We start from the raw sequence: 16,449 nt of genomic DNA, 5'->3' as shown, positions 1-16,449 counted from the left end.
CCGGGTTGTACCATTTATTCGTGACGTGCGCGGCTGTCAGTTTTGTCACGTGTCACAATGTGACAATCCATGTCCGTGTTTATGGTTGTCGGAACTTTAAATTTCAACGATTTTTTACGAATGCTCATTTTACTGATCAACTGTTAGATTCTTAGATTGAATAAACCAATTATAGTATGATAGGTAAACATTTATTAATTCATCGTTGAAGTACAAGAAATAATTCCATCATTCCACACCATATTTTGCATCAGATATACATTAGCTCAAGAATTTTCTAATTTAACCATGCATTTTGTGTTACAACACAATTGTGGTAGGTGTAATACATCACAGTCCGCATATTTCGCAAAAAGATAAGCTAACGGAGGACAGTAATCTGACTCAAAATCTATTTTAATATGATGATGAACCAGCACCGGTGAGCCTACGACTTTCATCAGTTGACAACTTGGCTCATAAAAACATAATTTGTACTGAACATTTGGTTCTAATACGACCTCTTCAAACATTGTATCCACTATTTCGTACCCGAGGCTAGGAATCATTTTGATTTCGCAATCGCGTACTTTTACTCCACCTTTATCAAGAGTAAACGATGCAATCAATGAATGCTTATCGGATCCAGGAACATACATTCCAAAGCCATACAGCGCTAATGGTATTGTTGATGTCAGTCGTAATTTTACATCACCTCTAAGACACGAGACTTTTTTGGTCAGGTCGTAGTTCATCAAATGCAATTTTTGAGCATAGGGTTTACGACATGTTTCCTCTAAGAGTTTATTAAGGTTGTTGTAACCACAACCACCATTTGCAGACGACCACTTGACAACGGCCTGTTGGAGTTGGACATGGGTGCAGTTTATGCGTTGAGCTTGGAGAATTTTGTTCAATCTGGCATCCGGCATTGAGGTGAACTCGTCTTTTCTGAAGAAGTACAACGGGTTGGTTTGTATGTAGCGCATACATTTTTCGTCAACTTGCTCGAAGTTAAAATGATCATTCTTTAGGAACACCATTATTGCTGTGTCCAAGTTAACAACCTGGTTTTTCATAAAACGGATCAAAGGATCAAAATAGTCTATCAGCAAAAACCGTTGCAGAATATCGTAAACAGCACTAATGTTGTCCCAATTCAAATTTACTTCCTTACTGTACACCAGGCGTAAAATTGTTAAAAATAATTCTGCATCGACATCTTCCAGGACCACTTCCTTTCGTTGCGCTTCAATGAAGTTACCACAAAACATTTTGTAGAAGAACTCTGAAGCCGTCAGCAAGTACTGTTTGTGCGCATAGATGCGGCGTTTTTCGGGCCCAACGATAAAAGTAACGTCTGAAAGTAGTTTGTTGTTCACCATTTTTTCAAGACGCCAGCATAGCGTAGTGTCCGTATCGTAGTTAAGTCCGTCGCAGGAGCTTCCTTCACTATCGGATGATGAGTTTGATTGTGTCATCGTTTCCTGCAATTGCAATAAAAAGCCAAAATTAAAATCTGAAGAAAAGTTAACGATTGATTAAAAGACAAACTCTATAACTTGATTGCACTAGAACATAGTACAGTTATGAAATGCCATGTTTAATTATGTACATGAGTTTGCTTTACAACGGCTACATCACCAAGCAACAAGATATTAACAATGATATTTTATAATAGCCAAGAAGTGAAATGACCAGCTTCCAATTTTACCAGTTTGAAGTGAAGTTCACATTTTAGCAACACACTCAAAAAAAAAAAAAAAAACAAAACGATACCAAACAGATTCTTACAGGATAAGCTCCCAAGTGCCACAAATCCACTAAACGACCACTAAACGGCTTCTAAACGACTCAAGTTCTCTACCTAAACGGAATATAGAAAGACTTCGTTTAGCAGACGGCAAACGACTCAAGCATTCTAAAAATAGCGAAAAAGCTGGTGGCGCTCTCTGTTGGTGGGATACCCTAACCAGTAGAGCTTCATCGCTTGGAGAAGAGCTTTCTCATTTCCTCTGTACTGTTGTATGGTTTCGCATTGAAGTTATGCATCGCTAGAACTAGAACGTCGATACGATTGTTTAAATACTAAACTCCAACGGAAATCACCAGCACTGAAGTAAGTGAGATTTGAGTAATGGTCGTTGGTGTTGATACCCACGTATCTGACCACACGACCATTCATATAGATTTTTGCTCAGAAAGATAGAAGCCTATATAGGTCATGATAAGATGAAACTTGTCGAAACACATTGCAAGAAAAGGATAGCAATATAATGATGAGTTGTAATACGCCATCTATTGATCAAACCAATGAAGCTGTGGAGCTTTCATTTTTTTTCTATGCATATTCAATTTTCCAGTCGTTTAAGCTTAATCTGTGGCGCTTGGGCTATAAGTTCTAATTTTAACCGTCATCAATTTACCTGCTGTTCACTGCTGTTGGGTAGCTGAAGTATATCTTCCATGCTGTCTGCCACAAATCCAGGAAACACAAGTCTCAACACGCGACGGTTTATCGACTGAAGCAACTAACACACAACTTAACGAATACGGAGGACTTCTTCAGGGATGTTGCACGTCCAAAGGTTCGATTGCAAATGACCAATGCAGCAAGATCGCTGGCTTTCGTTGGTAACTCTTAGAAAAATAAAAAAAAAAGTCGTTTCTCAAACTGGTGGCTTTTGTTTGGCATTCAACACGGTAGGTATATCTGTAGAAGCAGATCTTTTGTTTGAACAAGCCCGCGGGAGAACGAGCCACTATTGTGCAAAATCGACAGTATTCACTTTAACATTCAATACAACACCCAGTTGACAAATGGCGTCAACTTTGTACACGATCGCACACTCCGAAGCCCAAGTGACAAAAGTGGACGAACGTTTTGGGAATTGGAAAAAGTGCTCGACTAATCCTGGGAACGTGGCCATATTATATTTTCGAACAGTTATTTTTAGTTTTCGAGTTATAGTTTCATGAGCTTACGGTATCGGAACTTTATGCTTGTGGCATCAGTTGAAACGTCAGAGTAGACCAATTTTTCTGGTGCAATCAAAGTGATAGAGCGTTTCTACATACACCAAAAGAGCAGCTGAGACAATGACTGACAGTATGCTTTGACACCGACTGACAGCTTTTTCGGTGAGAGAAATCTCCTCGGCATGCAAAGACCGATGAAGCTGAGAAATATTTTAATTTAAAGTTTATGATAAACGATCAACAATAGGGGCCCTTCACGATTCTAGTCATTGTTTTCATGTGCAGTTTGACAGTTGGAGGCTGAAATCATGTAAACACTCCATACAAAACCACACACAAAACTAGCCTGTGATTATCAGCCTAGATTATTTTTGCCTCAAAACTAGAATTAGATTCGAGTAGCTGCTCGAAAATTTAGTAAAATAAGAAGTTTTTTTTTATAGAGACTTTGAGCCGGTTTTCATCCCAAGTGACATTTGCTCGAAATTGTTTTTCCATATCTGCTCGATTAGTACTCGATACGCCTGAAATTGTGGATTTGTGTGTAATCAAGTGTGTTAAGAGCGCTAAGATTTGGTGTGTTCGTAAATTAGACGTTCCTCTATCGATGGATAATGCCGTCGAGGTCATTTTTTATTCATAGCCATGGTTTTTTCATGAAAAACATAAGCTAATTTTGTGTGACGTTATTTTATAAAAAATGGATATTATTTAAGAATAAAATGGGAACATGGCCAAATATCACGATAGGAAACATAATTTCTGAGCGAATCTAAAAGAAAGTAACGAAAAAGCCGCATCACAGTTGATTTGAAAGGACTTTTTTCTGAATTCCCTTAAACTGGTGCAGTCTAAGGGATATTTAACCTTCATTTCTATAATCACCTACCCGGGTATGTTTTACTTATTCTTTTTATGATAACTTTTTATAGGATTATCGAATCGATCCAAAAAAATTAGAATGCCTAGAGAAACATGTTTTACAAAAGTGGTAAAAAATTCAGAATTTTTAAATTTTTTTAAATGTGCTTTAAAAAATAAAATCAACTTTTACCCCTTACTTCTATAACCACCTACCCGGGTAGGTAACACATACAATAAAGGATTTTGGTTTCGATTAGTCGCTAACTTTGTAATGATATGTATAGCAATGCATGTAGTTATATTTATAGAATCTATTCCAAAAGTTTTCTAGCTCTTCATATTCTTCTAAAGTCACATAGATTGAAATGATTGCACCGACAGTCGGGAAGAAATGGCGGTGTATTAGTGTCAGTTGAACTAATTGCTATGCATTCAATTTATGTAACTAAAAGCCATACTTCATAAATTTATAAAATAAAAAGAAATATTGTTATTATAGCTGCATAGAATAAATTGAATAAGACATTTTTTGACCAATAAAAATACAAATTCCCTTATAAAATGTATTACTTACCCGGGTAGGTGGTCATAAAGATGAGGGTGTATTTTTGGTCATAGAAACGAAGGTTAAGGCTCCAGTTTAAGGGAATTTGCTCGAATTCCTGATTTTTGTGCTCGAAAATGTCAATTGGGTGGTTCGGTTGCTGTTGTCGGTATATTTGTCGGTTGGGTGTGCTGTTGGGTTTACCAGTTGACTTTGCCTACGATCTCCTTCCTTGAAATCGTGGTAGTATTTTGGTCTTTTGGCTGGAGTCGCTATTCCAGCACGAACAATGAACTGCGTTGTATCGAAATCTGTGTTGTTTAAAATATCACACAGGCAACAGTAAAAGCAGTTCCAGGAAGCTGATCCAACAGCAGCGACGAGGAAAATGCAGCTCGAGGATTGTAAACAATCTCAAACAAAGCGTGTTGTAGCTGGAAATTTACAATGTGTGCAGCCGTTTTGATTATGCGATCGTTAAGTACATTTGGAAATGGTTTGTTGTGTTTGACAAAAACAAATTTAACATTTTGTATAATATCTTGCTGAACGTGCTTACTTTGTACCGCTTTCTTTACCGAAGGTGTTATCAAGATATGGGGATTTGAAAAGAATTTGTCGTAATTTCAATCCGATGTTGTGAGTAAGTAATATATTGGTAAAATTTTCAAGCAAACAATTTTATGTAACTTTATGCTTAAAATGAACTGAAGCTAGCTTGTTTTTAGCTTTATGATTATGTCTTTACTTAATAGCAATACTAAGTATTTGAGTACAAATTCAGCAAATGTATTTGATTTAAAAAAATCTTCCAACTGCAACAGGTATTTTTTGAAATGGCAAACAAACCGCCAAATCAACCAAACTTCATTGCTACCTGTCGCGACGGTCTATTCTGTCAAAGGTGTCTTTGTTTACACACAAGCCAGTGGCGGAATCTTCTCCCTCCTTAACGCATTTTTGTTACAATTTAGTAAAAAGTTTCACATATATTAAAGCGTATATGGCCTAAATTGCCAAAGCTATAGAGGTTGGTAGCTGGACCCCTAAACGAACTTTGCAAAGAAGACTAAAACAGTTGGTTCGTTTCAGATTTGATTCGCTGTATCAATGGCACAGTCATCTTCCGGCCAGACGAAAACGATGCTAGTATGGCTCGACTACAGCCGGCACATGCTGAGCACGCTGCAGGACATTTACGCCGACCAGCAGTACACGGACTGCCGGCTGGTGGTGCCCGACGGTGAGCTGTACGCGAACCGTCCGATACTGAGCATGGCGTCCGGGCTGTTCGAGGCAATCTTCACCAGCATGGTCACGCTCACGATGGACCCGTCCACGGTGCTCATACCGGACATGACGTTCGCCAACCTGCAGCGCGTCGTGCAGTTCATCTACACCGGCCGGGTGACGCTGCAGCCGGACGAGGTCGTTCCGTTTATGGAGGCGTGCGGGCTGCTGCAGCTCCGGGGCGTCGAATGTTGCGGCAACCGCACGATGGGCATTTACATTGACGAATCGGGCCCGGAAGCTACGGCGGAGGACGGTGATCCGTTCGCAACGGCCCCAGAAACGGATCCGCTGCACATCGACCACACCCGGTACCCCGGGGCGGTGGAAAAGGCTGAGCCGCCACCATTAAAACTTATTGAGCCGAATCTCGAATCTACGAGTGAGCTATTTCCGGGCAATATCTGCAAAGAAGAGTTGATGGTATCGGACGAGGACAGTGCGGAGGAGGAGGAGGAGGAGGAGGAGGAGGGTGGTAAAAGTGACGCGGGCGAGGACAGCTCGATGGACGACAGCACGGACAGCGAGCAGGATGTGGAGCGGTGGATGGCGCTGGTGAAGGAGGTTGGAGTGGTCGACACGAGCCACCCGGGAGCGCCGAACTTCACGCCCTACCAGAACTGTCTGAAGCAGGCCATCGTAGCGGTCATTAGCGGGAATGTTTCGCCCAGAAGAGCGGCCGCCCGGTACAACGTACCCGCGGGCAGGCTGGTGCGCTGGACGCAGAAGGTAAAGCGAGCGATGAAAAAGAAACCAGAGACGGTAACTGCCAATGTGCCGCAGATGGTTGCCGCATACATTGACCGGAGCATACAGGAGTTCAAGCAGCTGCTAGAAACGAGCGATGCGGACGAACGTGTCAGCTTGCTGAGCGACCCATCAAATGTGCTGATGTACGACGTGCGGATTATGCTCGCGATCCACGACATCATGTACACCGGGATAAGCCTGCGCGAAGCGGTAACGCGGTACAAAAACAGTCTCGGTTTGCTGAGAAACCGGCTGTACAATCTAAAGAGTCAGCTAATAACGAACCATATTAAGTCGTTCGGAATCAGATTGAAAAGTGCGGACAAACAGACAAACGAGCGACAGGCGGCAGGGAAGAAGCGTCGAAGGTTTGAGACGGAGTCGGGGAAGATTTTGAAAACAGCCGATCCCTCCCGGTACGAGGAGAGTGTGGCCAAAGCGCTGGAGGCGATTGGTTACGGTCTATCTATCCAGCAAGCCGCAAACCACTTTCGCATACACAAAAGTGCTCTATGGCGGCACGCAAAGGCCAAGAACATAACCTTTCCGCAGGAAAGGACAGTTCTAAGGAAGAAAGCAGCGACAAAAAAAGTTAAACCGAGCGGTGGTGGTTCAATAGCTGCCTCCTCCTCTGCTACGAACAGTTGCCCCGTAGTGCCGAAGCTGGTACCGTTTGGAAGCACTGGAGCCGTCACCACCGTCGAGCGCGTTAGGGATCGTGCAGGAGGTGGTGAGATCGCTCTAGCACCGGCTAGTACGGCGGCTCCTCCGATTGCTGTGCCAAGTTTGCTTCCCCTGCCCAAGTTGGTTCCGATTTCGAGCAGCTCGCTGCCGGAGTACGAGGAGCGGATGGAGGCAGCAATCGCTATGATATCGAATCAGAAAATGAGCTACCGGGAAGCGTCGGTAAAGTACAACATTCCCAAGGCGACACTGTGGAAGAAGATAAGTAAGATGGAGCCGAAGAAGTGAGCCAAGCAAATGGTGGCAAGCAAGTGAAAGTTGGACATAATCTGTGTAGTGTAAGTGGTGCCAATTATCGGTATTAAATTGTTCTTGCTTGATGTAAATTGGACTAAAGTAATACATTTTAATTTTACACTTAAAACCGGCTCCCTTGTTGCAATGATAGAATGTATTATGCCCCTGTCTTTAAACTGCAGAAAGGAAGAGCAATTTTGCCTTATTTTTGGATACAGATTGTTTTAAATTTCTCAACTAGTGATGGGTAAAGTTGGCAAAAGACCGGAGTCAACTCCAATCCGACTCCAATAATTTCGGATCCGACTCCGGAAGGTAGGACCGCCCAGCACTATCCGGAGTCGTTCGGAATCGTCTGGAGTCGCCCGGAGTCTTTGGGAGTCACTCAGAGTCGAAGTCGCCCGGAATCGGCTGGGCTACGAAGTTCACGCGCAAACTGAAAGACAAAAAAACACACCGAAATGAAAGGCCTGGTCATAAGCACATTATTCTGGCTCCAGTTGATTCTGACCGACTCTGACTCCGACTCCGGTCGACTCCGAATGACTCCGACTTTGGTCTTTTATGGTTCGGACAAGGTGCACAATTGAGACAGAAGACATACATTATTATCTTTGGTATAATACACACACTACATATTCTAATACAATTAAAGTGACGGGAATCGATGTGTGTCGGGTCGTAAGCCTATGATCGAGTGCCCTTCTAGGTAGCCCGATCGCTCCCGAAGTTCTTAACGACTCCGGGCATCTCCCTCCGACCCTGGCGACTACGACTCCACCCATGTGCCACAAATCCACTAAACGACCACTAAACGGTTTCTAAATCGGAATCTAAAATGACTTCGTTTAGCAGACGGCAAACGACTGAAGCATTTTAAAAATAGCAAAAAAAGCTGGTTTCGGAATCTGTTGGTGGGATACCCAGCCATTGGAGCTTTCCTCGCTTGAAGAGCTTTCTCCTTCCCTCTGCACTATTATATGGTTTCGCATTGAAGTTATGCATCGCTAGAGCTAACGGCAATATGATTGTTTAAATCGAAACCGTTGGCACCGAAACAAGTGAGATTTCAGTAATGATCGTTGGTATTGATACCCACGTAACTGACCACAGGGATTAACCATATAGATTTTTGCTCGGAATGTTTGAAGGGTGTATGGACCGTTATTAGATGAACTTAGGCGTAACATATTGCAAGAAAGAGACAGCTATACAATATTGAGTTATAAAACGCCATCTATGGTACAAACCACTGTAGCCTAAGGAGCTTTCGTTTGTTTTTCTATCGATATTTGATTTTTTAGTCGTTTAAGCTTAATCTGTGGCGCTTGGACAGATGACTTCTACTCCCATTTTACCGAAGTCGGAATCGGACTTACAATAATCGGAGTCGGATCCATCGAGCACATCACTAGTCTGAACATGCAACACAAGCGAAACTTCTAACGGCCCATTTGAATGGCATCTACCATACACGCACACCATCAAATGTAGTGAAATATTTCATAGCTGTCAACACGGGAGCGCTTTGTTTACAAACAACTTCCAGCACAATTCGGCATTGCCAGTTTTTCGTCTGCTTGTTTCAGCATGAACTAGAGAAGCACCGCAAACTGTGCCCGCCTGTGGTTTCTGAGTAAAAAGCGAATAATGTCCTGCACCTTTTCACAGCAAATGGCGAACAGCTCCTGCTTGACGTGGCTCAACTTTCGCGAGCACATGCTAAACACCTTCTGCGGAATCTACCGCACGCAGCAGCACACCGATTGCCGCTTGATCGTACCCGACGGTGAGCTGTACGCGAACCGTCCGATCCTGTGCATGGCATCCAGCTTCCTGGAGACGATTCTGGACGGTCTGCCTACCATCGGTGCGGATATGGTAACGATTGTAATACCGGACTTGACGCTAGCGACGTTACGCGCCGTCCTGCAGTTCATTTACACCGGGGAGGCAAGCGTACGGTCGGACGAAATGGCATCGTTTGTGGAGGCCTGCAGCTTTCTGCAGCTACGCGGAGTGCGTTTTATCGCGAATCAGATTTTGGGCATACGATTCGGCAAGACTGTTGGTATGGTGTCGGAGGAGCTTATTCCTGCCAGCGAAGGTTTGGAAGCGACGGCATGCCCAAGGGAAGAACTGTTCGTAGCGCAAGTGGAGGACCAGGCAGAAGAGGATGAGGAAGAGGAGGAACAAACAGAAATGCCCATAACACAATCACAGGTCCAACCTGTTGAATGCTTCATTCCAGAATCGAGCGAATCAGTCCAAGAACACGTTGAAAGTAATGAAATTGTTCAAGTCGTGTTGAATATCCCATCAGACGCGACTCCTGCCTGCGAACGGGAAACCTCTCAATGTGTAGAAATTCCACAGGAACGGTTAACGCAAGCAATTGAAGCAATTATAAAGGACCACGAAAGCTATGAAATCACATCCGTTCCATGTGCAATCGACACCACCGTCCCCACCCCGTCGGAAACAAATACAACGAACCGTCCGCCGTTCGAAGATGAGCTGGAACAAGCAAACCCCGAACCACCACTATCCGACCCTGCCAGTTACGATGCACGGCTTGCGTTAGCGATGGATGCAATCCTTCACCACGGCATTAGCTACCGGATTGCCGCCAGGCAGTACAGCATCGCTAAAACGATACTGTGGCGCAAGGCGATGAAAATGCCGCGACCGGTTCGGGCCGGCTCCCCGAAGCTGAGCGCTCAACGGCGGGAAGCGATCGATGCACTGAAAACGGGCGAGAAGCTCGCACACGTGAGCCGACGGTTCGAGATTCCGCTGTCGACGCTGCACCGGGAAAAGCAACGGCTGTACAGCAAGGGCGCACTGCCGAGCAATGTGTCGCTGAAGCTGCGCGGTAAGGATGAGTCGGTGCGGAAGCGGTTGCAGGAGGCGGTTGGTGACTGTGTGGCGGGCAGGATTTCACTGTCCGAGGCAGCCCGGACGTACGGCCTACCGAAGACGTCCATCTGGCGCAGGGTACGATCGCTACAGACCAGTGGCTGCAGTAGTAGCGGAATGAAGGAGGATAATTCTGCAAGCGACGCAATGGCAGAGCGACCGAATCAATCGGAAGAGGCTGAGGTGGAGGAGGAGGAGGAGGAGGATGATGATGATGCTAAGCTAACGATGGGCGGCATCCTGTTAAGGGGGAGTGATACGCTTCAGGTTGGGGCAGGATATATGTCCGATGAGAATATTTCGGCGAGCGATTTAGCGCAACTAAGGTATCAGCTGACCTCGAACTATGACGATCACGTATTGCATGATAGTTTATAATAAAAAGTAACGAAGAAACTAGTGAATCTGATTGAAATTTGATTTTTTCTAACAGCGTCTAATAAGAAATGATGAAATTTCCATTTTGGGAAGAAACAAATAAGCAAAATTGAACTCTTTTATACCTTTTATCATAGAAAAGAGTTGCATGCAAACAAACATAGGACTATCCAGGAATAAAAGAGTTTAGTTTTGCTTAACTATCACTTTTAGCTATCAATGGCTTTTAAATACGATAAATATATCGTTTGACACAAATTTCCCATGATACAAGCTAGTTAATCAGTTAAATTATTACCTAAAGGCCAAAAGTTCAAGTTCACTTACTCACGATCCTTGAACTCGATTATTTCAAGACGGCCAACGCGTTTTCTCACAGCTCACTAAAAAACTGGCATCGGTCACAGAGCGTACAGTAGTGTATCCGGTTATATTTCAGCCTAAGAACGAAAACGATTCAACGCTCGCCAACACCGCAACTGCCATGCGTTCGATTTTGCACTCACTCTCTCCCTCCTTCGCTCTTCCGCCTCTTACTTTTCCGCCGGCTTGGTGGCAACCTCCTCCGTGGCCGGATTGGCGTTGCGGAAGTTCGGGAACTGTTCCCACGGCGCGGACAGATCAAACTTGCGGAACTCCTGGGCGAGCTCGAGCGGTTCGCACACGACCCGCTTCTTCTCGTCGTCGTACCGCAGCTCGACGTACCCGCTCAGCGGGAAGTCGCGGCGCTGCGGATGCCCCTCGAACCCGTAGTCGGTCAGGATGCGGCGCAGGTCGGGATGGTTCGCGAAGAACACGCCGTACATGTCCCAGATCTCGCGCTCGTACCAGTTGGCCGCCTTGAACACCTCGTTGCACGAGTCGATCGGCGTCAGCTCGTCGGTGTACGTCTTGACGCGGATGCGCGAGTTGTACCGCAGCGACAGTATGTTGTAGATGATCTCGAAGCGGTACGGCCGGGACGGCACATCCATGCCGGCAATGTCGACCAGGTTGGCGAACTGTGCGTTGTGGTGGTCCTTCAGGAACTGCAGCACCGGCACGACGCCTTCCGGCGCGATCAGCACCTCCAGCTCGTCGCCGGACGTCAGCTGCACCTTCTGCACGTACTTGGGCATGCACTCCGCGACGTACTTGCCAAACTCGGACAGCTCCGACCGGGCGGCGGCATCCGGCTTGCGGACGGTCGCTAAAACGTGACAAAGGGAGTAACAATATTGACAACGGGATAAGGTAATGCAATGGGAGGATACTAACGTCGCGATTCTGCCGCCGGTTCGGTGGACTTGTAGCGGAGCATTACTGTTGGAGCAGCACGGGAAATACCTGCGTAGACAGAAAAAAAACGACCGATAGTACAGTCCGGAACCATATCAAAACAAATAGCCGCAGCACCGTGCGATCGTGCGGGGAAGGCTATTTCGGGTGGTTGTTGTCCTTACCGTTTGCGCCGAGCATGCCGCTCTTGGCGAATGCCGAGGCGAAGGAGCGCAGGATGGAGGCCATCGTTTACGGGCGTTTAGGGTTCGTAATGGTCCAAATCCTATTTCTAGGCCCGGGCCGCGGAAAGTAAAGCAATCCTGTCCCGAAAGATTGGTGCCTTTTTATGTAATTCCGTTTTTGTCACCCTTTTTGCTGTTGACGTTTGCCGCAATGTTTTTGACAGCTCGCTGCTGGGCACTGTAAGCGTCTTGGGAAGAGCAAAGTGGTCAAAATAGGATTCCTTTTTTTGTGTTATTATTTCATCTTCAAGTGTAAACTACCAAAAGAAAAGGAAAATACGAAGCTAATCAATAAAATGAACCCATCATTTTTTGTTAAACAGCGCAGCCGACCGATTTTTCAACACAATACGCGGTACGCGGATGGGATGCGCTACCGAAATGAACATCGTTCCCGGATCGGACCGTTCCGCCAGCAAAGAACGACCCGCTCCGACCAATCGGTGCGCCACCACTATCGACACAGAGCAGCTCAATTGTGCAGAACGCTGTCGCTCGGCTATCGGAGGAAAAAATGGTTTTTCTAGTGGTTAAAAGGTTTTAAGGTGCGTAAAAACGACCAAAAGCGGCGGGGGAAGTGTGTTCCATTGTCGGTGTGATGAAATAAACGCACCAAAGTGGGCCTACAGCGGCGCAATCAGTGCGCAAACGATCTTGGCTGGGATCCCTGCTGGCTCGGCGGAACCAAAAAGTCACCAAAGTGTGTCCCACCACTGTGTCTCGGGTGGTAGGTGTGTGAAAAGCAATGGACAGAACATTTTTTCACACGCGCCTGTGTGCGCGCGCGTTTGCATGAGTGTGTGTGTGTGTGTGCGTTTGTGTGTGCTTTACGGGTTTCTACTGTAAGGGATTGCAGGAAGGAAAAAGAGACGTGAGGGGAGTTGCGTGAATAGAGGGAGTATTGCCAGCAGGATGAAAATGTTTTCCTTAGGCCAGTGCCAGCACAGCCCCGCAACAAAGTGAATGGCTCGAAAGGGAAGGGAGCGAGCAAGAGGGGAAAAGAGTGAAAGAGAGAGGGAGTGAGAAGAGTGTGTGAGGGTGGGAAGCGCGTTGCGTAGTAAAGAAACACAGTGGTGGTGTGGTGATGATGTGCGAAATGGGTGAGAAAGTACCGCACAAACAACAAGAAAAAAGTTTACCCGTGTAATTTTAAAAGTTGCGCCTGTTTTGCAGTAAAAAGAGAACGCAAGAATAGTGCGAAAAAAGAAAGAAAAAGACAAAAAAAACTCACACACACAAAAGCGAATCCATCGCAAAAGTCAACACGACGGTCGCGCGACTGGTACGGGATCAACAAAATCTTTCTCCTGCCTTTTGGGATGTGTGTATGTGTGTATGTGCGTGTTTGAACAGTCCCCTGCATCATGGGGTGGGTGGCTGAGTGTTGTTTGCCCGGTGCAGTAAAATAGCCCGTCCGCCAGCGGGAAAGGGTGGTGTCCACCATCTGGGCGCTGTGAAAAATGGGTACATTTTCCAGGGTGGAAAATGATGGGCAGCATATGATAAAAATACCTTCTTTCCCCCCCAATACACGGGTGAATTGCAGCTGCAATCTCGCGCGTGGCGTTGAATAGATGAAACGGGTTGTGTCCGTGTTTACTTTACATCTAGTAGCAAGGGGTGTAGGAAAAAGCAGAAGCAAATCTTAGCCCGCAAAGAAGAGCTCAATTGCGCTTTGAAAGAAAATGGAAGAAAGAAGGCATTAATCTCTTCCCAAAAAAAAAAGGAAACAAATGTTTCATACCGATTTCCTTGATCGAAAGATAAGCACCATTTGTTTGGCCCAAGATTAGATGCGATAAGATCACTTTAATTGGTTCTTGGGAAAAAGGGACGGGACGGAACTACAGCAGGGGGGGGGGGAACAGAATTGATGAACCATAATTGATGAAGCTTCTTTGCCTGTGTATTACCTGAAGAACGCGCGTGTGCATACCTCGCGGTGCGTGTGCTCTTGTTGGTGTGTGTTGGTGCAAAATTAAACCCTTTCCATTTGTCCGGTTAAAGCCCCCTTAAGGGACGCACTCACATACACGCGTCTCTCTCGCTCGCTCTCTCCCTCTCTCCCCACACAGCGTGCGTGAATTATTTGTTGTGCAAAGCGCGACTATGACGGTTCAACCATTGAAATGTATTTTAATGCTTTTTTCTCCCCCATTTTCTTTCGTTCCCCTGTTTGTTTAGGCTATTGATGTAACCGACCCAATGCACAACAGTATGCAGAGGCTGGGCAGCATAATGTGCGATGTGAACGGAAATGTATCGCACGACGAGTAGGTGAATGGTGTCGACCGAATGCTACATCCGGTACGGTACTTTGATGGAAGCATCTTTTTAAAGAAAATTGGAAACCGCGCGAGCTGAACTGAAACGGAAGCCAAAGTGTAGAGCGCGTTTATCGCCGAACGACAAAAGGGGGAAAAAAGACGTAGCGGCCGTAGCGGGTGGTGGGAGCTTGGGAAGGCAACGGGAAGCAGCAGCATCAATCTCCCCCCCCCCCCCCCTGGTTTGGTGGACCCCGAAAAGGGTGGACAGAAAGGCCGGAGCGCAGTGAGCGCCCTTTTCTTCCGCCGTGGTGCGTGGTTAGTGCGCGTGCGTGCGTGAGTGCGTGCCGTGTGTGTGTGTGTTCGCGCGCCCTTGTTCCGTGTGCTCGCGAGTGTGTGTGCGTGCGTGCGCGCTGTTTTCCGTGTGCTGCTGCGCCGTGCGTGTGTGGCGCCATTCCGACGTGCTTTCGCGAGCCGTGCCAGTGTAAGTGTGAGTGTGTGCGGGGAGGTTTTTTTTGGTGTGTGCTTTCTCGGTTGTTTGGAAACGGCAGATAACGCCAACGCGAAGCGAACGGCGGCTGGCGGGCGGTGTGGAAGTGAAAGCGAAGGGTATGCGCGCGCGTTTTTCTGCCGTACCGTGGCTTTGTGGTTTGCTTGCCGCGTTGCATCCCTGCCTGGCGATGCTGTGTGCGTGAGTGTAGTGTGTGTGTCTATGCGTTTGTGTGTTTGTGCACACATGTGCCTGCAAAAAGGGCTAACAGAGCAGAGCAGTAGCTGTAGCAGCGTGAATGCACGTTTCCCGGGTGCACGTTTTGCGTACCAGCAGGGAAGGAAGAGCGGAGAAGTGTTCGAATACTGTCGGCTGAGAAGCGCAAAGTGCTGTAACGCTGCTGCGTACGCTGCAGTGTGCCACCCATGTGCCCGGGTGGTGAAGAAGGCGGAGGAGACGGAGCAAGCAGGAGACCGTGAGAATTTGCTCGCGTATCCTTTTTTGTTGTTTTAAGCCCCCGGCCCCGGGGAGGGAAGGGAAGCGTAGAGCGTAGTGGAATCATTTGGAAAGAAAGAACGCGCGACACCGTTGACGGACGGACGGTCATTGCGAAGACGACCCCCGGTTGGATTGTTGGGAGAGAAGATAAACACATACGAACAGAGAGACGTACGAAGCGAAATATTAAACACAAAAACACCGTGAAAAGAAAGGTGAGAAATATGACGATGATGTAAATGTAGGGTTCTCAGAGATGGGGCATGGATAAAATAATGATTTACTTTCCAGGGAAAGAAAAACATGCTCGCGTTATGACGCCATGTGGTGGCAATGTTTATTTAAAATGTTTCTTGATTTTGAGATGTCCTCTGTTAAATCATTCCTATTATCTGTAGGCAATTGACATTAGAATTTGTCTGATCTAATGTACAAATATCAGATGCTAATGCGCGAAAAAACAGCCATTTCCTTCTTAAGGTCGCTTTAGACCTTAAGAATCACAAAGAAATACATTTGATTTATTAATTTAATATGGTTTATAAACCAGATAGTTGGGGAATTGAACATCCTCCCGTTTGGTGTACGATAATCCATATTGTGATAAAAAATTTAAATAAAGCAGTAAACCTCAAAATTATTAACTCTTTCGGTTGCCGACTGTCCAGACTTTGTTTGATTTAAGTGGAATCAAAGACTTAAAGACTGTTTGATCTTATCTTCTTAAAATCATGTTTCTCTTTCATTTAAACTTTCTTATTGGTTGTTTTCTATTTGCTGACTGTTTGTATTAGATATCATGTTACACAGACTGACTGTTAGCATTCCTTTTAGTTATTTTGTTATTCTAGATACTTCTACAGTTACAATATTGATCTGTTTATATATTTTCTTATTTGTTTATATATTTATTTGACGATCAGTGGACAATAGTGAAATTTAAACAATGTTTTACTCCAAAAACTAACATACAACAGTAAAATGCGCACTATTGGGACATAACTCAGCACT

The 16,449-nt window shown here is 45.6% G+C and overlaps 5 protein-coding genes across 6 annotated transcripts in view; 3 read left to right on the top strand and 2 right to left on the bottom strand.

The window, feature by feature from the left end:
* Window positions 1–141: 141 nt before the first annotated feature.
* LOC120950187 (uncharacterized) lies at window positions 142–3,199 on the bottom strand. Its single transcript, XM_049607051.1, has 2 exons — window positions 2,406–3,199; window positions 142–1,466 (listed from the first exon to the last, which is right to left on the bottom strand). Exons 1-2 carry the CDS (start codon window positions 2,445–2,447, stop codon window positions 267–269), a joined length of 1,242 nt encoding a protein of 413 aa, XP_049463008.1. The 5' UTR covers window positions 2,448–3,199; the 3' UTR covers window positions 142–266.
* A 2,062-nt stretch (window positions 3,200–5,261) lies between these two features.
* On the top strand, window positions 5,262–7,514 carry LOC120949159 (uncharacterized). Its single transcript, XM_040366228.2, has 2 exons — window positions 5,262–5,396; window positions 5,459–7,514. The coding sequence occupies exon 2, from the start codon at window positions 5,477–5,479 to the stop codon at window positions 7,376–7,378; it is 1,902 nt and encodes a 633-aa protein (XP_040222162.2). The 5' UTR covers window positions 5,262–5,396; window positions 5,459–5,476; the 3' UTR covers window positions 7,379–7,514.
* A 103-nt stretch (window positions 7,515–7,617) lies between these two features.
* On the top strand, window positions 7,618–11,010 carry LOC120949161 (uncharacterized). The gene has a single exon (XM_040366233.2). It carries the CDS (start codon window positions 9,038–9,040, stop codon window positions 10,682–10,684), a length of 1,647 nt encoding a protein of 548 aa, XP_040222167.2. The 5' UTR covers window positions 7,618–9,037; the 3' UTR covers window positions 10,685–11,010.
* Window positions 11,011–11,095: 85 nt separating this feature from the next.
* Window positions 11,096–12,352, bottom strand: LOC120949162 (NADH dehydrogenase [ubiquinone] iron-sulfur protein 3, mitochondrial). Its single transcript, XM_040366234.2, has 3 exons — window positions 12,127–12,352; window positions 11,942–12,010; window positions 11,096–11,873 (listed from the first exon to the last, which is right to left on the bottom strand). Exons 1-3 carry the CDS (start codon window positions 12,188–12,190, stop codon window positions 11,218–11,220), a joined length of 789 nt encoding a protein of 262 aa, XP_040222168.1. The 5' UTR covers window positions 12,191–12,352; the 3' UTR covers window positions 11,096–11,217.
* A 288-nt stretch (window positions 12,353–12,640) lies between these two features.
* Window positions 12,641–16,449, top strand: part of LOC120949160 (box A-binding factor) — a 64,096-nt gene continuing 60,287 nt past the window's right edge. For both annotated transcript variants that reach the window (XM_040366231.2, XM_040366229.2), the window contains exons 1-2: window positions 12,641–12,731; window positions 14,371–15,653. The gene's annotated coding sequence lies outside the window, so the exon portion shown is untranslated. The remainder of the gene's footprint in view (window positions 12,732–14,370; window positions 15,654–16,449) is intronic.

The sequence above is a fragment of the Anopheles coluzzii genome, chromosome 2, assembly GCF_943734685.1.
Source record: "Anopheles coluzzii chromosome 2, AcolN3, whole genome shotgun sequence".
Classification (NCBI taxonomy): domain Eukaryota; kingdom Metazoa; phylum Arthropoda; class Insecta; order Diptera; family Culicidae; genus Anopheles; species Anopheles coluzzii.
Note: the sequence above shows the minus strand (reverse complement) of the source record. Positions and strands in the feature narration are given on the sequence as shown.

What these genes read in the sequence shown, in the direction of transcription:
- LOC120950187 (XM_049607051.1), bottom strand. Translation starts at nt 2,447, where the DNA reads ATGGAAGATATACTTCAGCTACCCAACAGCAGTGAACAGCAG. An exon ending in CCAACAGCAGTGAACAGCAG is followed by an intron (nt 1,467 to 2,405) that starts GTAAATTGATGA and finishes TTGCAATTGCAG; the next exon opens with GAAACGATGACACAATCAAA.
- LOC120949159 (XM_040366228.2), top strand. Translation starts at nt 5,477, where the DNA reads ATGGCACAGTCATCTTCCGGCCAGACGAAAACGATGCTAGTATGGCTC.
- LOC120949161 (XM_040366233.2), top strand. Translation starts at nt 9,038, where the DNA reads ATGTCCTGCACCTTTTCACAGCAAATGGCGAACAGCTCCTGCTTGACG.
- LOC120949162 (XM_040366234.2), bottom strand. Translation starts at nt 12,190, where the DNA reads ATGGCCTCCATCCTGCGCTCCTTCGCCTCGGCATTCGCCAAGAGCGGC. An exon ending in CGGCATGCTCGGCGCAAACG is followed by an intron (nt 12,011 to 12,126) that starts GTAAGGACAACA and finishes CTGTCTACGCAG; the next exon opens with GTATTTCCCGTGCTGCTCCA. An exon ending in ACCGGCGGCAGAATCGCGAC is followed by an intron (nt 11,874 to 11,941) that starts GTTAGTATCCTC and finishes GTCACGTTTTAG; the next exon opens with CGACCGTCCGCAAGCCGGAT.